Source organism: Haliaeetus albicilla, chromosome 3, assembly GCF_947461875.1.
Source record: "Haliaeetus albicilla chromosome 3, bHalAlb1.1, whole genome shotgun sequence".
Taxonomy (NCBI): domain Eukaryota; kingdom Metazoa; phylum Chordata; class Aves; order Accipitriformes; family Accipitridae; genus Haliaeetus; species Haliaeetus albicilla.
In genome coordinates this window covers 27,187,695-27,213,357 of record NC_091485.1, presented here as the reverse complement: position 1 = coordinate 27,213,357, position 25,663 = coordinate 27,187,695, and the positions used below count along the sequence as shown (strand labels likewise).

The 25,663-nt window shown below is 37.3% G+C and overlaps 1 protein-coding gene across 4 annotated transcripts in view; it reads left to right on the top strand.

Annotated features, from left to right (window-relative positions):
• Positions 1-25,416, top strand: part of SS18 (SS18 subunit of BAF chromatin remodeling complex) — a 45,306-nt gene extending 19,890 nt beyond the window's left edge. For 2 of the 4 annotated variants that reach the window (XM_069779209.1, XM_069779210.1), the window contains exons 5-11: positions 5,468-5,689; positions 14,589-14,756; positions 15,496-15,600; positions 17,796-17,888; positions 18,607-18,729; positions 21,381-21,514; positions 23,697-25,416. In XM_069779209.1, the coding sequence (XP_069635310.1) occupies positions 5,468-5,689; positions 14,589-14,756; positions 15,496-15,600; positions 17,796-17,888; positions 18,607-18,729; positions 21,381-21,514; positions 23,697-23,723 (872 nt within the window). In that variant the 3' untranslated portion in view covers positions 23,724-25,416. The remainder of the gene's footprint in view (positions 1-5,467; positions 5,690-14,588; positions 14,757-15,495; positions 15,601-17,795; positions 17,889-18,606; positions 18,730-21,380; positions 21,515-23,696) is intronic. The other 2 variants (XM_069779211.1, XM_069779212.1) reach the window with 2 other exon arrangements.
• Positions 25,417-25,663: the final 247 nt, after the last annotated feature.

Below are 25,663 nucleotides of genomic sequence, written 5' to 3'. Positions count from 1 at the left end.
CCTAGACAGATACTTAAATACAGTTTCCAACTAAGCTTTAATTTAGCCTTTCTTCCAACATATTCCCTCTTTTTGAATGTCTGTTCCTTCCCTTCTCTGTTTAAGGTTGTCTCTGAGGATGCGAAGATAAACAGCTTAGGATGAGGGCATCTCTAATGTCAGAAAGGCATGCTAAAATAATTTCATAGTTAGGAATTGGAAAAGGAGAAACACAATCATCTTGTTAAGTGGATAGCTGAATGATTATTTTTTTTTAAGTGTTTGCTAGTTTGCCTGTATGTATGCCTTTCTGTATTTCATAGACATGTATTTGTAATAATTTCTGCAGTGTATTCATTTGCTTTCTGTTTATAGGGCACTCTACTCTAAAGTTATGTAGACACTTTGTAATAGAAGCCAGATACAAAACCTTAAATACCTGATGAGATGATCTGTCCAAAAGGAATAAAGTCACTAATGTGCAAACCAAGAGAATCCACGATTGACAACTATGAGTTGACCAGCCAGGAAGAAATAAAATGCAGGCTCTTAAAAATATCAGATTTCTGGAAGGGCTTATCTGAGTAGGGGCTTCCACAGGCCTGAGTATGCATGGAAGGGTTGATGGGAGGATTAAAAGAACTGCCTAGTGATGGTCAGGGCATGAGTTGATTTAAAGTTCTGCTGTAGACCTGTCCCGTTACCTAAAGGGAAAAGGATGATTTTTCTCATACCCATGTTCTGGTTAATGAAGTGGTGCTGAGGCCCTTAATTGCATCCCCTGACAAATAAGTGTCTGTATCCTCTTACCAGGGAAGACAGTCATGACGAACCTTTTTCAGCCTGTGGTGGAACTGAGTGTTATCTGTACCTGTGACAGATTATGGCTTTTACCTGAAAACATTCCTATCTGAAGAGTTACCTTGACTGAGAGTTTGTGTGATGCAGCGTAAGGGTGGTCTGGATTTGGGAGGAGATAAAGAACTGGGTTGTGCTGGTGACAAGTTATCTTTCTGGGTTTTTGAGCTTGTTTTATCATATGTAGAAAGTTTAAAGGTAAGACTAGCTGTAGGGTTCTCTGACCTTTGTCCTGGTACTGGTAGGTGACCTTCCTGAATAACAGGTGCTTGTGTATCACCAAGAAGTTCTCTCAAAGTCTTCTTTCCTTCCTGCAAATGTAGTCTCAAATGCACTTAGGGTGGCTTACAGCTTCTCAGAGCCAAGATACTGTCCATAAGTGGTTAAGAGGAAAAAGAACTTCTGTTTACAGTCAAGATAGATACTTATTCCACTAACTTTATTATAACACAGAATCTAATTAGTATAGCATTTAAAGCAGTTACTTTAATGGCAGATACGCACTTCATATCTCATTCATTCATATTCCGTTCTTCCTATTTCGTGTATTCATATGAAGAAAGAAAAATAAAATCAACTCTTAAGTCCTTATGTGCAGGAGAACTCCATGAAGTATTTTGGCAAAATATAAAAAAATTTATTTGTAAAATGTGTTCTTACTATTTTTCATTTGCAAGGTTTTTTGATAATATGGTCTTAGCTTTTCCTCTGTCCTTGCCTTCTAGCTTCTCACTAACAAACTACCTGATTGTGACCCCAGAACATACGCATGCCTGACATTTCATGTGCCAGCTTTTTCTTATGAGTGCTTTCTCCTATTTTGGTGCTAACAGAGATGTGAAGTATAAACCAGCCATTTAGAGAAGGTGTTTTATTTTTTCAACTTCTTCTCTCTTGCAATGATTTTTTGCATTCCCCCATTTTGCTTCTTACTTTACCAGTTTTTAAAAACTTACTCCACTGTGTTTGGCTAGCTCTCTGAAACTTATTACTGACAATTTCTTCTTTTAAACAAAAAGGAACAAACCCACTCCCAGGCCCTGACTTTCTGTGTATTCCTTCCTTTTATTCAGAAAGAAATTAAGAAAGTAGTCTTCTAGCAGTCCTCCAATAGTTGCTTGGCACTACAGTTTGGAGCTTTTCTTCACCTTAGCTTTACTTTAACACATTGATTGATCTCGTGGTTAGAGACAATCTCACTTTTTCAGAATTAAACTGTCTCCACTATTACAGAGTTAGGCAGTGCTGAATTGAAGAGGGGACAGTATAGGCATCTGTAGTTCTCTGTCATGGTCATAATGCTATTCACTGAGTTATTTTTTCTGCATTTGTGTTGGATCTGCCTTTGTACAATTCAGCAATCTCGGCTCGCCTTGTTTGCAGGAACAGTGAACTGCATATATGATACCTTTTTCAGCTTTTTCACTTTCCTTGATAAAATAAGCTTATGTGTTCATTTCAGTAAGGTGTCTTGAAAAGGATAAGAAGATAAACATTCTTAAACTTACTCTCTGTTTCTTCATATTGGCTTTTAGTAGATGTGTTCCTTGATAATTGTTATCTTCTGCATCTTTTTGTTTGGAGGTCAGTTGGTGTGGTGGGTTGACCCTGGCTGGATGCTAGGTGCCCACCAAAGCCACTCTATCACTCCTCTCCTCAGCTGGACAGGGGAGAGAAAATACAGCAAAAGACTTGTGGGTCAAGATAAGGAGAAGGAGAGATTGCTCAACCAATTATCATCAAGGGCAAAACAGACTCGACTTGGGGAAAATTAACTTAATTTATTACCAATCAAACCAGAGTAGGGGAATGAGAAGTAAAACCAAATCTTAAACCACCTTCCCCCCACCCCTCCCTTCTTCCCAGGCACAGCTTCACTCCCAAATTCTCTACCTACCCCTCCCCCCCAGCAGTGCATGGGGACAGGGAATGGGGGTTGGAGTCAGTTCATGTCGTGGTTTAACCCCAGCCAGCAACTAAGCACCATGCAGCCGTTCACTCACTGCCCCCCCACCCAGTGGGATGGGGGAGAAAATTGGGAAAAGAAATAAAACTCATGGGTTGAAATAAGAACGGTTTAATACAACAGAAAAGAAGAAACTAATAATGATAACACTAATAAAATGACAACAGCAATAATAAAAGGATTGGAATGTACAAATGATGTGCAGTGCAATTGCTCACCATCCGCCAACCAACACCCATCTAGTTCCCAAGAGGCGATTCCCCTGCCCCCACTCCCCAGTTCCTATACTACATGGGACGTCTCATGGTATGGAATACCCTGTTGGCCACTCTGGGTCAGGTGCCCTGTCTGTGTCCTGTGCCAACTTCTTGTGCCCCTCCAGCTTTCTCGCTGGCTGGGCTTGAGAAGCTGAAAAATCCTTGACATTAGACTAAACACTACTTAGCAACAACTGAAAGCATCAGTGTTATCAACATTCTTCGAATACTGAAGTCAAAACATAGCACTGTACCAGGTACTAGAAAGGGAGTTAACTCTATCCTAGCTGAAAGCAGGACAGTTCATCACACACTGTCTCTGCCACTCCTTCCTCCTCAGGGGCAGGACTCCTCACATTCTTCCCCTGCTCCAGTGTGAGGTCCCTCCCATGGGAGACAGTCCTCCACGAACTTCTCCAGCGTGGGTCCCTTCCATGGGCTGCAGTCCTTCAGGCACAGACTGCTCCAGCATGAGTCCCCTGCTGGGTCACAAGTCCTGCCAGAAAACCTGCTCCAGCATGGGCTCCTCTCTCCATGGGTCCACAGGTCCTGCCAGGAGCCTGCTCCAGCGTGGGCTTCCCATGGGGTCACAGCCTTCTTCAGGCATCTACCTGTTCCGGCGTGGGGTCCTCCCCGGGCTGCAGGTGGATATCTGCTCCACTGTGGACCTCTGTGGGCTGCAGGTGGACAGCCTGCCTCACCGCAGGCTGCAGGGGAATCTCTGCTCCAGCTCCTGGAGCACCTCCTCCCCCTCCTTCTTCACTGACCTTGGTGTCTGCAGGGCTGTTTCTCTTACATGTTCTCACTCCTCTCTCCGGCTGCAGTTTCTGTGCTGCTGCAACTTTTTTTTTCCCCTTCTTAAATATGTTATCACAGAGGTGCCGCCACCTTTGCTGATGGGCTTGTCCTTGGCCAGCGGTGAGTCTGTGTTGGAGCTGGCTGGCATTGGCTCTGTCAGACATGGGGGAAGCTTCTAGCAACTTCTCACAGAAGCCACTCCTGTAACCTCCCCACTACCAAAACCTTGCCACACAAATCCAATACAGTTAGTATTGCCTCTCTGACCTTGCATAAACTCTCTATGTCCTTATTTTTCACTTTCATTCTGTCCTAGATAGTGCAGTTATTTCTTTAGCCAAGACAGGACTCAGGAGGTGTTTACATTTGAAGGCAGATATGTGTTTTGTTTTGTTTTGTTTGTTTGTTTTTATTTCACAGAGAGATATGTAACCAAATCACTATCTTCCTACATCTCCACTGGCATAGTTTCTTTAGGTTTCTCTAAGTTCTCTGTATTTCTTAGGGTTTTGTAGCTTAACAAAAAACCTGTAGCATGTTTGGCAACAATGGCATCTTCTTGGTGAACTCTGTGTATATCAACATTTGACTTGTTTACAGTTGACTTACTCTGGTTGTACATATCTTCGTAAACTCTTCATGTGGTGCTTGTCAAATACATAATTCTTGCATTTCATTTACTGTTTTCACTTGTCATATTTATATCCAGTCATACCTCTTACTAATTTTACTCCTAGTAGCTGCTCACTTAACCCAGCTGAAGTAGTAAGTAAACTGATCAGATGGTATTGTAACGTTTATACTTTTAAAATACCCATTGAGGGTAGATTTAATTCAGAGAACAATCCAATTCCAACCTGTGTTGTCAGGAAGAGGGGAGATAAAGGGTGAAGAGATGTAGTTGGCCTCATGGGTATATGAACAGGTTGCTCTTCCTTTGCATCTTTGCAGGTATGAGAGGTGAGGTGATAACTTGATGGCTGTCCTTCCAGTCATCATCTCCCACCCTAATAACCTGTAAACACAGTTGCAGAATATTGGCTGTAGATTATATGTTCAAACAATGTTAAATATGCCTTCAGCCATTTTTATTCTACATGTATTTGTACCATGTCAATGTTAATACTGCCTGACTTTTGGAAAAGAAAAGTATTAACTGTTACTTTCAGAAAAGTGTATAGTATGGTTTGTTTGAATAAATGGAAATGTTACAGCTATTGTAACAATTATATAGCTGTGATAGAGCCACCAAGCTGGCTGTTAAACTGATCTTGTGCAATTCAGGTTGAAATTCAGGGTATGTTGTGCAAGTACTAAAAAGGATAGTTTTGCATATGACAATGGATATAAAATGAGCTATATGATAATTTACACCCTTGTTGTAGTAGCTTCAGCCGCTCAACAAAAGAAAATGTATTGCATAGTAGAGCTGAACTTCGTTAACTTTTTTTTAATTTAAATTGGGAAAACATGAGCAAACTCTGGTTTAGCCTTGTTTTAAATGTAATTGTATTTAATTACTTTTATTAAGTTTTGTGACTCAGTATGACTATATTTGCTTGTTTTATGATACTTAATGTAGAACCTTTTTCCCTGTCTCGTTCTGAAGGACCTAACCATATGCCTATGCAAGGACCTGGACCTAACCAACTCAATATGACAAACAGTTCCATGAATATGCCTTCAAGTAGCCATGGGTCAATGGGTGGCTATAATCACTCAGTGCCATCCTCGCAGAGTATGCCAGTGCAGAATCAGATGACTATGAGCCAGGGACAGCCAATGGGCAACTACGGTCCCAGACCAAACATGAACATGCAACCAAACCAAGGTAAGTGAGGTGCCAGTTAGCTTCTGTGCAAAGGAAACCTCTCAGCTACAGGCCTTTTTTAAAGGTCTTTTCTTGTAGCTTTCCTTTTCTGAATGCATTTGTACCTGTGTTTGGAGGACTCTACATCTCCTTTCTCCCATGTGTCAGTGACTTTTTATTTATTTGCAGACATTGAACTGTTTTCAGGGATTGTGTGACAATCTGAGAATGGATCTGCTTTGATCAGTTATAAGTTTGAACTACAGTTTATCTTTCTCAGACTTTACACTTCTATCTAAGTGTTATTATTGCTTGAGTTGATAAAATACATCTCTACTCTTCAGTCTCTTGGGTAAATTGAAAAATTAAAGTCAGGTAGCCCTCAGATTTTTATACCCAATTAATCTGTGTTCTCTGCTGCATGCTGTTTTAGCGTGGAATGTCTGTTAATCTTAAAGAAATAAAATTCAGTTCCAGGAACAAATCTGCTACTCCCTACTGTTTTCAAGAGATGTCCTTGTGTATATAGTAAAACTCAAAACTAATTTTGTATCTAGGATATTTGCATAGCATAAACAGATGATGTATCCTGTTGACGTCCTTGTTGAAGTGCAAGGACATTGTAGAATTAAAATATTGCATTAGAGTCACAACAGACCAAATTATTAAATTGTATATATACTGTATTTTCTTTTAAATGTGCTTTACAAGTCAGCAAGCAGTATTTTCAGCTTACCTGTGAAGTCCGTTACTACATTGGATCTGGACATACCACCTGCTAAAAGACATACTGCAGAATTTTAGGAAGAAAAAAGTAGCTACTGCCATGTTTATAGCAATTATGGGGTTTTTTTCCCCAATATGTATGAACTCCTGTAGATATATTAGCTGAAGGATATGACTTGAGGATTTTGTCTCTTTTCTAGTGCTGTAGGAGAATATGTTTTTTTCTTTTTCTAAGGCTCCCTCCCTGGTCATTGTAGAAAAAATAATCCTCCAGTGGCATAGGTGGTTCTTCTTGCAGCATCCTCTAATTGGAGACCAAAGCTCCACTTTGTTACATAGATACTATTTGTTCCTGAGGTGTACAATCAATCAGTTTGATTATTATATCACAGAAAGGTTCAAAACAGACAAAAGACAGAGTTAATGAGACACCAAAAATAAGTCAAGACGAAACAAATGATTCTGACGTTTTCTTGCCAGTAGTGAAAGTGGGAAGTCCTTCATTGTCCACATTGCTAATGGCATTTTTCTTAAAATTTAACAGCAGAGGAAACAAAAGATGGGCACACAGCAGAGGAAACCATGACAAGTGGGAATATTTTTGACTGTCTCTCTGAACTGGCAAGTTATCTGTGTATTCTGGGCAATACACAATGGAGTAATTTTGTAAACGTTGTAAGATGCTTTTGGAAAGTCCTGTGCATGCTCAGTTTAAATGTCTTAGTTGCAGAGAGTTAGCAGTAAATATGTAGCAGTATGTGTGAGGGAGTCATCCACTAAGCTGCGCTACAAAAAACAACTTTGCATGACTGGCTTACAATTTAGGACTAGTGATTATTTCATCTCTAAGTAGTGTTCTTTACTCTTTCTCATAATATTCCCCTGCTGTATTTTCAGTATTCTGTCAAACTTGAAAATTGCTCATTAGGAATTAGACAGAAAGATACTTAAAAGGTTTCTGTTCTGAACAAATAATAGTACTGAAGTGGCTTTGGGGAATAAAGAATAAAGCAGTATCTAGTCGATTTACAGGTTCAAGAACAAGAGCAAATTCTCTAGTTAAAACAAGAGCTAGTACCATTGCCTGTACTTAGGGCCACAGTAAACTTTCACATTGGGTAACTCTAATTTTGCCAAATTTTGACCCTTAAGGCTGAGACTTTTTCCATTCCAAATGTCTGCTTCAAGGCTGATATTTTTAAATTTTTTTTTTTTGTGGAACTTTCACAGAAGTGGAGAGCGATTTCTGACAGTGGGGTGATAAATTATGTTCTTTAAAATACTTTAATGTCTCTAAAAAACATTAGTAAATAGAGCACTTCATATGTAAATGTAGGAGTGCAGGTGCCCCTTGCTTTAGAGCAAGGCTTTGAAACTTGGCTGTTATGTCAGCAAGGTGCTGTTTGCTGTTTCAATGAAAATATTGTCCTAAATTAGTCAAACTTTAAATACCTAGGGGGGAAGGAAGTCTTTAAGTCTGAAGATGCCATGTTTGTTATGTATTGGTAGCTAAGGTTTTTGACCTAAGAATATTCCCAGTCAGGTCTACTTAATACATTTCCTCCATTTTCTACTCTTAGTTGTTGCATTTGTGTTGAGATTTGGTGACAAATTAGAGGAAATACTTTTGTATCTTCACTCTCTTGTGACTCCCAAGACAGCAGGGGGGAGAATAGCAGAGGAATCTGTGAGACCATGAGGGATTTAGATAGGTAGCCAAGATCCAGTCTGGCTGGGCAGAGGTCTCAGCCAAGCTTGGATACTGCAGGTGTCTCAAAGTGAAGAAACAAGAACGAGCTGCTAGGAAATGCATCGAGGTGCAGTTTAACAAAAAAGGAATAAACAGATTGTGACTTGAAGATTTCTTAACTGGTAGCATGTGCTGCCATTCAGAAACGAACCAAAATTTCTGAACCTCAGTATTGTTGTCAAGAGATATTTGTGAACCCCTAACCACACTTTGCTGCTTTGCCTTATGAAGGGGTGATCCGTATTGAGAATGAGAGATCCAACAATAGCTGTCAGTTAATAGCAGCACTAGCTAAATATAATGCTAAATATTCTGCAAGATAAGGTCTTGGCATCTCAAGTTGGCTGTTAAAAATTACTAGATGTTTTTGACCTTAATCTTTCACTGCATGGGTTCCCATCTGTAGAGGAATGAATCTGATGGTAAGATTATGACACCATCTGATTTCACCGGAGTGTTGTGAAAGTATATTCATTATGAAGATTTGGACATTTTTATGAGTTACGAGTGCCATAAGAAAACCCATGAGTAAATTAATAATTCTGTCTTCAGTGTTTGACTACACATGGCATCTCACACAAACAATTAGGAGGAAACAAAATATTGAAATAGCTTTTCAGTGAATAATAGCTACCATGTACTGAATGATGCCAGTACTTGTAGAAAAAAAGCATGCTATCATATAATAGATAAAGACACCACAACACACAGAAAGGTTTGATCTAACTTTTGTGTGGTTTTAGCATAACTTTTTGTGTGCAAAACAAAACATCTTGCTGTATATACACGTTTTGAGGCAGATGGTTGTTAGTAAGAAAAAATGAGAAAGTGCTAGTTAAGAAATAAAATGCATAGTAACAGAACCCATTGTTGGATTTACTTTCTGTCTCCACTTTGTACTCATCATTGATTTGCACTAGTTAATAAAATGCTAGCCTGAGAAATACCTTAAATGAGAAGCAAAATTTTCATGGTATTGTTTTTATATAGTCAGTCCAGTTAAAAGAAGTTTAGTCATTTTGGACTTAGGAAGCAGAATGTTTTAAGTGGAAGACTCTATAGATGACTCTTGATTAAAAAGCTACTGTAGCAGCCTGGGACGTCCGCAAGGAGTATTGGCTACCTTTTTGGAAAAGATAGGAAGCAGCAGGAGCTGAGTGAATGTGGAAGAAACTCCTTTCTTATGGGTGCATTTCTTCTTTTGTATGAGAAGCTACTTATATTGAATGAAATATTTCAAGTCTTGCCAATTTTTGATTTTTCAGAGGGGAGGTGTAAGCATGATTTTCTGGAACCTGAAACTTACATGGAAATTCCTCTTATTTATGTTGAACAGATCTTTCACAGTCAGAGAATAATAATAAACAGTAGAATTCAAATACTTCAAGGACGAAGAACTTATAGTTTGTCCATCTCAGAAACTTTGTTTCTCAGATAGTTTTGTTAAGCTTGGCCATCTCAGAAATGCTTTCTCAGATCCTTTTGCTAGGATTCTGTTCCCTTGCCAGAAGCACTTGAAGCAAAGTTGCCAAACTCCCCAGTCTGTATTTAATGAGCATTATACGTTGCTTGGGATGAGAGAGAGGAACTAGTTTACTTTTAACAGGTGAACTCGACGTGAAAATATCATGTTGACTCAATTATTTGCAGAAGACCAATTGTTGCATCTGGTGCTGAGATTGTTTTAATGACAGTTTCATTTATATAAGCTTACAAAAATTCCATTAATGTTTGAGAGCTGTTTCAATTACAAGCAAATATGAAGAGATCACAGAGACAGCAGAGGTGAGGCAGGTGCAGAGGAACATAAAGATAGGAACATCAGTGTTATCTGAAATATAAACATATTCATGTATGACAGATCAGGATAAAATGATTCCCGAGGTTGAGGACCTTTTGTGAATGTCTTGCCATCTGTTCATTCCCATGTAAGCAGGGGCTGTTACGTTTAAATACCTCAAATGCTTACAGGAGTCATGATGTCATGGACAAAGCAGGACAGTCTCAATTTTTTGCACACCTAACCTGTTAAAGAAAAATAAAATTGCCTCCACCTTCTGAAGTGCCATCATGCTAAAGCGGGATTTGTAGCATATCTAGCTGTAGAAGACACTGCAGTTCTCCTATCATGAAAAAAAAAAAAAAAGATATAAACAGGTGCCATAGTGCTTGTTTTTTCATCTTCCTTCCGTAGTGTAAAATGTGATAGGTGATGTTGGTACTAAGGAATTTTCTTGTATGACTTATTTTTATGTTTTTTTTTTTTCTTAACACTTGAAATTATGGTTCAGTTTGAGATGAGAACTTTGTGGAATAAGCAAGTGTGAAGAAATTTCTACTACCTTTAATTTGCAACCTAAATCATATATTAGGAGTAGTAAAAAATTTTGTATCCTCAAAGTCTTTTGAGATGGTATTTAAACTGCCCCTCATGTTAAAACACCTTTAAGATTTTGGTTCATTTGACCGAGTACATCTGAATTGTAGCTTTTGTCAAGAATCTTGAGAAAATGGCAAGTTAAATTTACCCTAAAGTGGAGTTCCTAAGCTAGCTCTTGCAAGAATTACCACCATCACTTATGTTTAAAAGCAAGCATTTTTTTGTAAACAAAGAAAAACAACGAGAAAGTTTTGCTGAGAGCTGCTGCATTGCTAGGTATAGATTTTGTTATTTATGTAACAGTGGACACAATGACAAGATTTACCATGGTAAATCTGGCACGATGTACTTTTCTGATACTCTAGATGTGCATATTCAATTGCATTACTGATACGCGTGCACGTTGTGAAATGCCTAAAGAATAGACCTCTTCTTAGGAGCAAAACTAAAATATTTTTGAAGACTGAAGAGACAATAGCTTGTACCGTTGCTTTTTAGTTATACCCAGCTGCTTCCATAGCTCTTTAATCAGAACGGCAGAGCCACCAGTTCACTTATGCATGTGGTTGTTCACTTTTCTGCTTCTTCAGAAGTTTCAACTATGTCAGCAGTTATTCTTGTCTTCTCATAGCATTTGCCACCAGTATCTGAGTTTCAGTAGAAGAGATAAAGCTAAGGAGACCATTTTAAACCACTAAGTTTTTCTGCAGCTCTTTCATCCTCCTCTGGACCTGCTTGAACAGGTCCAGAGGAGGGCCATGAAGATGATCAGAGGGCTGGAGCACCTCTCCTATGAAGACAGGCTGAGAGAGTTGGGGTTGTTTAGCCCAGAGAAGAGAAGGCTCCAGGGAGACCTTATAGCAGCCTTCCAGTTCCTAAAGGGGGCCTACAGGAAAGCTGGAGACAGACTTTTTACAAGGACATGTAGTGACAGGACAAGGGGTAATGGCTTTAAACGGAAAGAGGGTAGATTTAGATTAGACGTAAGAAAGAAGCTCTTCACTATGAGGGTGGTGGGGCACTGAAACAGGTTGCCCAGAGAGGTTGTGGATGCCCCATCCCTGGAAGTGTTCCAGGCTAGGTTGGATGAGCAGCCTGGTCTAGTGGAAGGTGTCCCTGCCTGTGGCAGAGGGCTTGGAACTAGATGATCTTTAAGGTCCCTTCCAACCCAAACCATTCTATGATTCTGTGATTCATCCTCAGTGCACTTCTGGTCTCAGATTTGAAATGAGCAGTTGAGGAAAATGTTGTGTATTCTTGATAATGTACACTATTTTTAATAAAATTGAACAATGAGCAGTTCAGTTAGAACCTGTTGTCCTGGCTTGCTTTATACATTCACTTACTTCGTAAGACTGATTTGGGTCTACACTGTGCATTTCAAATGCCTGTTTTATGACTACCAAAATTGCCTGTACTACTCACAGGACCTACAGTATTACTTCCTGGCATCTTTTTCTTTAGACTTTTATTCCAGGAATGCTTCCAGTCTATTGATGTGTGAAGGCTGCCTTCTGAATATACAGAAACATTTATAGGGCTTTTGTACTACCAAAGTTAAAATAGTTTCTTGGAAAGACAATAGTCCGCTTGTGTACTTGCATATTTACAGGGATAGTCCTACACAATATTTTCTTGGACGCATTTTGGACTGTAGACTCATTTTGGACTCTGTACAAATACAGTATTTTGTCCTCTCTGGAATAAATAGTCGTAGAAATTCACCAAAAAAAGAATTTCTAAGGAGAATTTTTGAAAACAGTGAGCATTCTCTTGCAGTGCACAGTTTTGTGAACTTCTGTGTGTGAAGTCTTCCCTCCAAGTCAGGAAGAGGTCATGACTTCCACTGAGCGTAGTTTGCGGTAACCTGATTGGACATTCAAGAGCTGTATTTTAAGTGGGCTGTAAAAATATGTACTACAAATATGAGAAAGTCTTAGATCATGAACTAATGGTCTTAAGTTTTTGACTTCACTTTTGTGAAGGGGTTTTCTAGGTTAGTTTTACGTCATCTTGACGTATTATACGATGAATAAATGTAGCTTTAATGTAGGTGTCCTGGTTTCAGCTGGGATAGAGTTAACTGTCTTCTTTCAAAAGAAAAAACAAATTCAAAGTTCTCTTACCCCTCAAAACTACCCCATAAAATGGTTCTGTTGCATGAGACGATAGAGACCATGGTTCTTCTTTTAGGTATCTTCTTAATAAGAGAGAGATGTGAACCAAACTGGAAGGAAGCCAGGCATTCTGTTATTAACACAATACACAGTCTGATACAGGGTAGTGAATTCTCATTGTGGCTCTACAAAGCGTTAATGAAGTTCTAATTTAAAAAGCAAACAGAAAACCTCTACATTGCACCATGGGGACCCAACACATTTTATCACATTGTATTGTGACTAATATTAATATTGTTAATTAACAAGCTTTCTTGAGATCTAGGAATATTATGGCAACAAGTTTTTATTTTTTTTCGAGGCTGCCTAATGTTTCCCAGTACCTCTGAAGAGAGGAGCAGTGAAGTAGAATGATCTAAATTACCTACTCGTTCAGAAGATCAAAAAAAGAAATATATTTTTGCTAAGTGAAAAATAATTACAGTATCTCAATTTAAACCACTTTTTTTCTTCAAAATCAGGACACAGAAACTGCCATGCTGAAGGGTGGAAGCATAACTGGATCATTTTAAGAGTGGCCAATATTTACCTTAAGAGGAAAATGAAGCTTAACAGAACTAAGGCCATTTTGCTTCTCACCGAGACATTCCACACAGGGGTTTAATGGGATTTAACTAACGCACTTTGAATTCATACCATTAATTAATTTGGCTTAACTTTCTCTCGTAACCCCACATAAACAGGATCTAAGTAACTGTGTATTCCTTTCCTTATGTAAATCCATTGTCAGTATTGACTGTGTCTAGGTAATTTTCCAGTACTGTTGTTTCACATAGGACTTTCTGCTTGTGCTCCAGCACCTAGTTATTTAAAAATAGTAAATGCAATGGCAAAATCTAGCATACAGAAAACTAGATGATAACCTTCCTTTTTCTCCTGGGATGGGGCTGAGGAGTGGCTGTGCTAGTTTGATGGTTTGATTTGTGATATTGGTTAGTTGTTGTCTTAGTAGTTTATAAAATAAATTTTTTAAAAAGGAAAAAAAAGCTTAGGGTTTCACCATTAGGAAGTGTGCAATATGTGTTAAGTGGTTTGAATTAATGTATTATAAAAATATGTTGTTTAAGAAGTTTAACTCCTTGTCACAACTCTTTCCTCCTCATATTTTTATACTGGAATAACTTTTCTGAAGTGGAACTACAGAGGAAGTGAAGAAGCTGTTCTTTGTTAAATCAATGTAACCTGCAATCTCATATAACGAAATGGTGTAACCATAACTTTCTTTGCTGTATGGTGTCAATAGGGTGCTCTTTTAACTGTCTGTTTTCATTACTGAAGTTTGCATTTCTCCCAAGTTCAGCCTTAATCAGATTTTCTCAGTTGATAAAACATAGACAGTACTTGATCTCTCCTGGTCTTTTTCTGTGATTCACAGAAACTTGGTGCATCTTGGTATGAAAGAAGCTTTTTGTTACAGGCTGCTTGGGACTGTTCAGTGGAGGGCAGAGCATATATTCCTGTGGGCCTTTCTGCATACTGCCTGTTGTGTGATTGCCTGACTTACTGGTACACATGGTTTGTCTTTACAGGCTAAATAAAATTGCTTATTTTGTGATAAGAGCTTGTTGATGAACTACAACAGCAACTACACGTGTATTAAAATTATGCCATGAAGAGTTTACAATGTTGACTGATTTTTCTATGACTTACCAAGGTTTCACTGTCAGGTTTTCATCTACGCTTTGCAGGAGCTTTTTAAAACAAACAAAAAATGGCGAAAGCGTTTCAGTTATCTTTGTGCATGAATAAACTGATGTTTGTGTAGTTTGAAGAAAAATCATCTAGAAAGCAGCCTTATTAAAGGTTGGGTTTTCAATGTTCTTTTTGAAAGATTTAATCACAAATCATGTGTTACAGACAACATATTTGCTACTTCTCGTTTTGCAGGTCCAATGATGCACCAGCAGCCTCCCTCCCAGCAATACAACATGCCACAAGCAGGTGGCCAGCATTACCAGGGGCAGCAGCCACCTATGGGAATGATGGGCCAAGTTAACCAAGGAAATCACATGATGGGTCAGAGACAGATTCCTCCATACAGGCCGCCACAGCAAGGTAGGACTTAACTTCAGTGTTTTTACATTGATTTTAAATAACCATCTTTAAAACTATTTTAAATCACTTCCTTGCTTACACCAAATTCTGATCAAGTCATTGGGTGTCACAGACTTTGTTTGCAGACTCTTTTTGTTATCCTTTTAAGGGTGGTTCTTGCAGCAACAGATTACTGGTATCACCATGAAACGTGAAGACAAGTATTTCTTTGTTTTGAGTTCTTTCTGACAAAAAGTGTATAAAAATACACATCTCAGATATGCTGGTGCAGAATTCTGTTTCGATATTTAAATGATAGGTACAGAAAACGAACAGAGTACCTGCTTCGTTCTGAATTTGCTCAATTACAAAAAAGGAACAATGTTGCACAATCTTGTTTCTTTCTTTTTTTTTTCCTTCCAGTCCTTTTAGAAAAGGAATAACTTTATTTTTAACACAGTCTGTTATACACATGTTCCTAAAATGAGCTCAAAACTGAAGTTTGATATATTATGTGCTCGATCTAGTGCAGCCAAACAACTCTGTGTGTGTGTGTATATAGAGATCTTTTTTCTTTCTTTTCTTCTTTTTTTTTTTTTTTTTTTTTTTAAGTAAACCAGATTACATATGTTGTCTGAAATGCAACGATATGGGTGGGGAGTACATTTGAGAAATATTTCTCATACTAGAATCAGAAATTAGCAGGCTTTATAACAGAGAAAACAAGTTATTTACGTATTGACTGGTTGTGGTTTTTCAGGCCCACCACAGCAGTACTCAGGCCAGGAAGACTATTATGGGGACCAATACAGTCATGGTGGACAAGGTCCTCCAGAAGGCATGAACCAGCAATATTACCCTGATGGTAATCTCTCATAAATGTTAACTTTCCCATTTTCTATACCTGCCCAATACTAATGTAGTCATATGCCCAAAATTAGGGAATAAGGCAAGAATAGTAATTGGATATCATACCTCACATTCACAAAACTTTCCAAATTCAGAATTGTTACTACAGTTTAAGTTACTATGACTAGTTAATTATACAACTACTCAAAGCATGTAATTTCTAATACTCCCATTTGAATCTCTAACAACAGTTTTAGTATTTCAAAATGAAGTTCTGCAATTGGTTTATCTAAAAGCATGGAAGGTTCCTTAGCATATCTAATATAATTGAGATGAATTAAAACAGTCATAACTTTCTTATAAATAAGAGATGGGGCGATATCCTTTTATTAAAGATTTTATTGAAGTGGAAAAACTTGCTACAAAGATGTGGTTTTTCTGTAAATATTCTATTTTTTAACTTAGTGTTTAGTTTTCATATAAGTCGCACAAATGTGTTATTGCTGCTATGGTATGGGCCTTTAGTTTAATTTTTACAAAGAAATAAAATGGTCCCTGCCCTGAGGAGATTGTAATTGTGAATCCTCTTTAGAAGTCCCGCTAGTACTTTCAAGACAAGACCAGAACTTTGAATTTCATATATCTGTCCTCCTACCTCTTGAAATTTAGAGTGCTGAAGGCTATTGGATTGCGTTATAAGTTAGAAAAGTTGTAATTAACCTGTTTTTAGGCTGAGCAGAGACTGGGAGAACAAAGATGCTGACTCATGACTACTGTGATAACCGTGTGTGCAACTTAATGGTATCTTATGAAGTTCAAGGAATGTGGTAGATGTTAACATTTTAAAAATGTATACAAAGCAAAGCTGTGTAATTGCCAAAGCAACTACTTATTGTAAATAAAAGGATACAAGTTAGTTGTTTGAGTTTTAATTTCTATTAAATTGACTTTAAGTTACATCAAGCCATGTCTATAGAAGCTTACATGTGTTATTTTTGGAGATACACGTGCAGAGTTACTTTCCAAGTTGCATTAACTCTTAATTATTAAGCTTTCATTTTGGAACTTTTATGTTATACTCATGAACTTTAAATGGTTACAGGCAATTTAATTTAGTAAGGGCAATTCAATGTTACCATCAACAGCTCTGTGGCAGCACAGATTACTTTTCTTAGACCCGTTCCTTCTAAAGATTCATTCTTGATCATTACCTCATTATTACTCTTATGTAGAACTTAAAAAGAATATAAGACTTGTTTTAATTGTTATGTATTTATATTAGATTCAGTCAATGACGTATGGTACAGTTGCAGAACTAATTACAAAGACCACTTAGTTTTAGAACTATTTTCTCCTTTCCTTATTTTTATTCTAAAATTTTATTCCAAATTTATATAATTTGTATAATTTAATTTCAAATTAAAACACAATTTTGGCTTGTTTTCTTGACCAAGTTAGCAAAAAGATATATTTTGGTCATCTGTAAGACAAAATATATTTGTTCTGAAAACAACAACAGGTGGGGTGCTTACTGCATATATTGGTTTCTTAATCAGAGATGCCTGTAGTCTCTGAAAAGAAAGGTTTGTTTGTAATGATCCTACTCAGGACTGGAATGTAAGAGGAATAGTTTTCTTAAGACTTGTAGGAATTCTGTTTGTAGGGAAAACCTTGAGAATGTTGTTTTTCTGTCACTTAAAAGCAAAATCTAATGTAGACTGTGGTTCATAACTTCATTGAGCTTTATTTGTTATATTTCACACTGCTTTTAGCATATGCTTTTGAATTGGAGATCAGCAGAACAGGTGTTAGACAAAGTATGATAATTGCTTTCTTTGTTCATTCTAATTTAATTCAGGTTATTTACATGTGAAAGGCCTAAATGCTTTCCTTTTTTTTTTTTTTTTTGAGTGAAAGATAAAGTACTTCTCCCCCCTGCCCCCCCAACAAGGATTATCAGAAGGTTAAGACCATCCCTTGCTGTGATGTTGCTAAAACTACTGCACTAAGCCTTTTTTTTTTTTCCTGTCACATGTTAATTCAATATGAAAGGAAATCATATTAATAAGTCTTTGGCTAATACAATTGAAAATTCTTTTTCATGTATATCCAGTTGAAATTTTTTTCATTTTTCTGAGAAATGAAATATTTTTAGCGTTTTCACTCAGAGGCCATTAACGTTTCTTCCTGTCTCTTGTCGAATTGATGTAGGTCATAATGATTACGGTTATCAGCAACCGTCGTATCCTGAACAAGGCTACGATAGGCCTTATGAGGATTCCTCACAACATTACTACGAAGGAGGTATCTATATACCTTCACACACATACGCACATACATTCCCTTTCCTCCCCCACCTGCAACGGGAACAAAAATTCTTACACAACACGACTTAAACCCATGCAAAGCTCTTGTAGAATACTAGTTGCTGCCTGTCTTGAAAATTGCAGGGAACTTGAAGCATTCAGAATAATTTCTTGCAAACACCTAAAATATATAACCACAATGTGCCATTTCTAACAACAGTAAAATGACTAAAACACTCTAGATATTTTTTTTTTTTTTACCTCAATGGAAATTTTTATTTAAACATAAATTTGTTGGTTCAGTTGTATATCTTTTTGTGTGTGTATATATTTTGTATAATTATAGTGCCGTTAGGAAACAGCTTGCTGATCTTGTGTAGCTAGTCTGTGCTCTTGTAGCTGTCCTTAATTTTGTCTTTTTTTATTTTATTTAGCATAGTCATGATCTTATGACTGTGATGTTCCAGTAAATGTAATGCTCGTTTGGCAGAGATGCTGAAAATGCTGCAGTTCAACTTTGCAAAATTGGCTTTAACTGCAGTTTGTTTGGCCGAATTCCTTCTGTTTGGTTTGAGTTTTCTTTGTTTTCTTCAGTTTTTGAAATCAGTATTGCATTTTCATTTTGTTCTTGTGTTGTTGGCTGTGCATCTTAGAAGGAAAAAATTAATAAAGTAGGTATCTTTATAAGTTTTTGCTTTCTTCCAATGATTTTACAGGAAACTCACAATATGGTCAGCAGCAAGATGCATATCAAGGACCACCCCAACAGCAGGGTTATCCACCACAACAGCAGCAATATCCAGGCCAACAGGGCTATCCAGGACAACAGCAGGGTTATGGTAAGAACCTGAAGACACAGAGAGCAATGACAGAAAAGACTGAGAGAGATCCTCATATGTTATTCTATCCCTGTTTTTACTGGGTTGAAAGGCCAGGCTTGTCCAAAAAAGCTGTATGCCTGCAATTTCACTGGTCCGAAACAAGAAAGTGTAGAAGACGGTATCTTTTGGGAAGTAGATCTATTGGCAATCTAGGACCATGTGGTAGAAAAAAAACGAAGGTGACTGACTAGACAATGTTATAACAGGTGTCTGTAATTCAGAAAGACACAGAAAGACTCTGCTCTTTTCTGTCCTCTGTAGGTGAACATGGTCAGGAGGGCATAAAGATCGCAAAGAGCCATTTATACCCTTTCATCCTTGGACTTGCCATTTAGGGCAAAATCTTCTAAAAACTAATTTAAAATTTCATCCAACATACATGAATCATTCTTTTAAAATTCTTGTACTGATCAGTAAGGAAATGAATATAAGCATTGCCAATGCAGCTTTCAAGAAAGTTTGTCATATAAATTTGCACTAGTAGTGCAAACCTTTTGATGTATGGCAGGAATGAGAAATCCTCTGCCACAGGTGAGATAATGTAGTCCTTGGGTTCAGGGAAAACCTCCCAAACAGGAAACTTGTAGCATGTAATTTTTGTGCATTACTTCTGAAAACTTGAGGTCAGAAGACCATGCTGAAAATACTGCTCTTTTAAGTTTTACTTGCTTGCATATTGTAAAGCTGAACATACTTATCTCAGAAGAAGGAATCTGAAATCTAATTCCATATATTTTAACTTTTAGTTTTGTTGCAGGTTTAAGTGCTAAAATTTTCAGCATTGTGGGTATGCAAGGAAGCGCATGGATGACTTGTTTGCCATGTAGATAAATGCCAGATTTGCATTAAATACAATATTAATGAGACAGAGTTAAGTTTCAAGAGGATCTTTAGCAAGTTTTCTCCTTTTGGAGGTTATGGATGAATTGATAGTTCTAAAATAATATTCACGTACTTATATTCTGCTAAACATAACATAGTAACAGAATGAAGATCAGAGTGAAGGTCCATCTAGCTCACTATTCTAAATTTTGTAAGTAAAGAAATAAAATCTGACTTACTCTGAAAATTTGGGTTAAGAAATACTAGAGGAAAGGAATGAAGAAATCTGTTGGAGCGACTTACCCACCATAATTTGTAAACCCAAATAGCATACTTCTCAATTTCTATATTGAAGTTCCATTTTTATTTAATAAAACCTGTCACTGAATATTTAGAATTCAACTATAAAAAATCACCATGAATAAATAAAACCAAGTTTCATTTGTCAGATGAACACAGCACTTTTTAGGATGTAGTGTCCTTGCTCCATTTAATATTTAATTGCTTTCTAATTTGCAAAAATAAATCAGCATCCCAGTCATTATTATCAATCTTTAAGGTTTTGTTCCACTGTAGAAAGCTGAAACTGCATAGTTCAAGGGGATCTGAGGCCTGAGGAGAATGGTAATAGCATATGGAGCTTTTCTTCTCCAGGTCATCTTTTTGACTGTCTTATAGATCCAGAATTACTGAAGGAGTTACCAGCTGATGTCATCTTAACGTAGCTAAAAGTAGCCTTCTCTAGCACTGAATTACATTATTGCTAATACTCATCTGTTTTTTCTGAGGGGGGGAAAAAAATGGTGTTGGTTTGTTTAAAAGAAAGTAATTCTGAAGAGTTGCATATCTTGCTGACTGTGCCAGTTTTTAAGGGGTGGTGTTGAAAAAGCTAACTTAGATCCATTGCAAAAGATCCATATGGAGTGTCACTGAAATACACAGTACACTACCTCTCCCAAGGCAGGGGATGAGGTTAATTTTGTTTAGAACACAGCTGCACTGCCTGATGGTAGTAATGTGCAGCTTCCAATGGTAGACAGGCTGAGTCCCTGTGAGTAGTAACAGAAAGAGTTTCTATTGACAAAAGAACAGCTTCCTTTTACAGCCAAAAAAGGCTGGAGCCAAAGGCTTTTTTAATACCCTTTTCCTAGAAAGTTAAGATGACCAGATGAGTATGGAGTAGAGGGTGCCTTTTTCCATCCCACAATAGTGTTTACTGTTGTTACATCTCACATTTTATGCATGTAACTTGCTTGTCTGACATCCCATTTATGATTGCCTGCTGTAGTGTGAGAACTGACTTTCAAGCAGTGCAGCACTGCTAGTCTCTTCAAAAGGTCCAAATGCTAAATGCAGCTGATCATCTGGCTGCTCCTGGCATTACAAATTTCTGGAACTGGAGCAGCATACAGCAGGAGAAGAGCGTGCCTCCCTAAATCCTGGAAGTGCTCGTCTGTGTGATTTGTCATTTCTTGCCTTGTTCTTCCCTGTCCTATGACCTCATGTGTGGAACTACATGCATTGATAATAAATAATTAATATATCAATAAAGGTAAAGGTTTCTGTGGTTGGAGCACAGGCCCTGTCAGCTAAGGTGCTTTTCCAGGGTGAGGGGAGCACCACTGATCCCTGTTAGGTTTTTAAGTAGGAAGAGACCTAATTACACAGTAGTGATACTTGCAGCCTTGCTCAATTGTAAAATTCAATGGTTTTACTGTTCTTTTTCCTAACATCCTAAGCAATCTTTCTTTTGTTTGTTTGTTTGTTTCCATTTTAATGATCTCCAGGCCCCTCCCAGAGTGGTCCAGGACCTCAGTATCCCAATTATCCACAAGGACAAGGCCAGCAGTATGGGGGATACAGACCCACACAGCCTGGGCCACCACAGCCACCACAGCAGAGGCCTTATGGATATGACCAGGTATTCTTTCATTTGATGAGAAAGTTGTGATTCTTACACACTCATTTGATAATCTTAGTTTCTTGTGGACGTTTAAACTAACAAACTTGAGGACATGGTCTGTCAGGTGTGTATATACAATTCTCAGGGACTTTATTTCCAGGCAAGTTACCCAGAACCATTTGTCTTGAGGTGTGATTAGTCATTCTCTTCTGCGTTTGCAAAGTTTTAATGCAGTTTGGCAAAGTGAGGCCCTCCAGGCAATATTTTTGGACCTTAAAAATTAAGGTGATCTGTTTCATAGCCTCATGGTGAATGTCTACTATGAAAGATGAGGTTCCTAAATCTCATGGTAGATCATTCTTCATTACTGCTTTGCAATAAAAATGGTTGAATTGATTTTCCACAAACACAAATCCTCTCCAGTTGCAGAATAGCTTCAGGTGTGCAACAGAGGTCCTTCTACTGTAGAGCTGTGTAGGGAGACATGAAGCCTATTTTTGCACAGATTTTCTCCAGGCAATGTAAAGGAACACTAAACATGGGAAAGAGGTGACCTGCAAATCAACTGCTGCTTTCTTATCACTGCTAAGATAAGTTTAAAACAAACAAGAACCACCACAACTTTAGGCTGGAGTTGTAGTGGAGGACTCCTATAAAAAAACTGTCTTCTAATTAAAGGATGAAATGGAGGTTTTATTCCTGTAGAAGGTACTAAACTGTAAAAATTAATATTTGCAATATGAATCCAGAAATATCATTAAAACATACGCTATTACTTTCTCAGCATAAATAAAATGGAGATTAACTAAATATACCTTACAATCAAGTTGAGGTTCTAGTGTTTAAATAAAATCCTGATATGTCAGTAGAAGATGAGTTGAACTTTCAAGAAGAACTTTCCCTTGGAAATAAGAATAGCCACAATTGCCTGCATTTTTAAAGGAGAACAGTTGGCTTCCTTTCTACAGAAATTAGAAAATACAAGGAAGAAGGAACGAACTCTTTCAGTGTGGTAGTTTAGAGATGCAATTACTTCTAATTATTTAACAGATAAACAAAATGCTTATGCACTGAACTAATAGCTTCCTCCTGCAAATAATAAGCTACAGGAAAATGCTTTTCTTGTGGCAAATGTAGGGTCAAGGAAACTTAATCTCAATTTGCTGAGTTTCTTCCAGCTTTCTTTGCAGTAGAAGTGGATAACCCTCTCTGTAGATAGACTGCACAAACTGGAGGAGTAGAGCCTAAGTTCCACTGGGAAACTCAATTATAGAAGACCTCTCTTTCATACTAGCCATTCCCATAGGAATTGCGCTGCTTAAATTCTCATCTGGCAGCTGTTCTGAAACTCTTCTTCCTGACTGATTGCCATATTACAATGGAAAAAACTGGCATTGTAACATAAAACTGGAATTTAAAATACTGCCTTATCATGATGGTACTTAATGTGGAATGGTGGCAGGACTGCGGTTTGGAGAATGTTCGCTTCCTAGCACACTACTTGTGTGCAAGCCTTGAACCCTGTGGTGAAGGATCATGGTAAGCATGTAGCGTTGATGCTTTCACCTCTGCCCTCCTCTGCAGTACATGACATTCTGTCAAAAGAAATAGAGAATATCAATAAGGGTAATAATTCTATGTGTCGGATGTATGGAGTAATTGATTCCCATAGGATATGTTGACTAGTTCTTTATGTTCACTGGGATGTGCCTTGGTTTTTGAGATACATGTATCAGTCCATTCTGTGATGCTTGATACATGAATATTTTTAGGTATCTCTGAAGGCAGGTTAGTTTCCTAAATTACTTTGAATTTAGGTGACCTTGTCTTTTTGAAATAATTTTCAAAGTTTAGGTGGGAAGTAATTCCCATCTTTTATTTCTGATGTTGTTCTGCAAATTTCACAGTAGTCTATTGAATCCAAAGGTATACTTTTCTGGTCAAATTAGGTTCCTGGCTTTAAATCCATATCATCCGTCTTACTTTTTACATTAAAACACAAAGGTTTTTTAGTGAGATGAAACTGTACCACTTACTCATGTTGGTTTATCATTTATTGTTATTTGTTTCCACCTTTTAACTTCATAGTTTATTTGGATGGTCTTCTGATTTCAGCTTTTAATACAGGAAAATATGCCTTGTGGTCTAATGATGTATTTTGATGTGGTTTGTTGTTTTTTTTGTTGTTTTTTTTTTTTAGGGTCAGTATGGGAATTATCAACAGTGAAAAAGTACTCACATTCCAGTAGGCAATATCTGTTAGCAGCCATATTGTCTCCTCAGCACTGTGGACATGTTCCTGAGATGAGAACCTCCCATTCCATCTAGCTTTTGGAAAAATCTTGTGGCTGTTTTATGGTATACAGTCTTTATGGGTTAATTGTTAAAGACTGTAGATTCTCAGAAACTGATTTCACATCTCTACTCTAGATGGCAATATTGGACAGAAAATATGTGACATAACAATTTGCAGTGAGTTGAGAACTGTATGTCAAATAGACTGTTACAGACTGAAAGGTGCGAACAGCTTTGTATGTTTATGAAGGTTATGGGAATTTAATATTTTTTCCACAGATTTTTTTTGTAGGGGGAAAGGGGGAAATGCACACTTTTTACAGCAGCAATATTTTGTATATTATGTTTTTCATGTGGTGAATATGCAAGACAGTACACTACTCACTGGGCAGGATAAGAAATCTACTGTTAAAAATGGGTAGGGGCATGATAAGTGCTTGATTGTATAAGTCTCGAAATGGTGTACAATAAAGATAACAGTGAAAAAAGATGGAGAGCATCATACATCACTGATAGGTCCATGTACAAAGAATGAGAATCCCAGTTATCTAAATGGGAACATAATTAAGGACAGTATAATATAGTCTTGTGCAAAGATTAATTTTTTAAGCTTTCCAATTTTTCTGAGTGAGGCATTTTTGTAAAAATTGTTTCTAACATAGTTTGACAATTTTCTGCAACATTTTTTGGGTAACAAGATAAATGTTTGGGTTTTATTTCTCAAGTGTTTTGTCACAGCTTTGCATAAGCAAGCTGTAATCCCTCTTAATAATTGCAATAACAAAGAAAATGACAAGTGTTAATTTTACTTGGTTTGAATATGCAAAGAACTTGAAAAATAATATGGAGGTCAGGACTGTATTGTATAAGTGTATTTTAACCTTTAGTTGAATAATTTGTATGTATCAAAATAGCCTAGACGACTTTGTAAAACCTATCTAAATTTTCCTAATTGGGAGTTAATATCTTTAGAAAGGGGGCATTTTTTGTGTATGTCCATTTTTCTTATTGGTTAACATGAGACCAAGGGATGTTTTATGACATCAAATATAAAACCCGTTGGTGAAGTAAATGCCAAATTTTGTTTTGAACTGCATTAATGCTTATAGTGTTGCATGTGAGATAGAGGCAGCACCTTGATAATAGCATAGTACACAAAAAATTGGTTTTGAGACTGTCCTGCAACTGTATATCAGATAAATAAATGGATATTCTGTTGTGCAGGAATATATGCATTCAAGAATTCCTGGCAACTTTTATAAATGACAAAACTGAAAATTAGCCCAGGAGTAAAATTTTTTTCTTTTTTTTCAGTTGGCAATCGGGGGGGGGGGGGGGGGGGGCGGGGGGGCAGGGGGAGAGAAAAACAACTGGTGTTCATAGTAAGTATGACATTATACATGGAAGACAAGATTTTCAATTTGTTCATTTTTAAAGCGAAAAGAATTTTCTTAAAATCAGTAGAAAATACACATCAAGGTTTGAACAGATATGGCATGAGGAACATTATTATGAATGAAATGCTTGTAGGTTCTGTGCCAATTTTCCACCACTGTGTACTTCATTGCTATTTAAAACTGTACTCCATCAATTCTAACGGAAGAATAAATTATTTGTGATTTTAATTTTCTCATTTGTTTCTTTAAATTAGATCCCTATCACTCTGATGTCTCATCTGGAGACTCTGCTGTGGGTTTTTATTTTATATAAGTTTGGCCAGAATAACCAAACTGTATTTGCATTCTAGGACTTTATCAAAATTCTCTTGCCATAGCCAAGTTAATTAGAATTAACTGTTCAGTAATCAGCGTGTTGTGTAGGTTGTTTGTTGCAAAATTCTTCCTCTGAAAATGAAGGTCCATGAGGCTATAA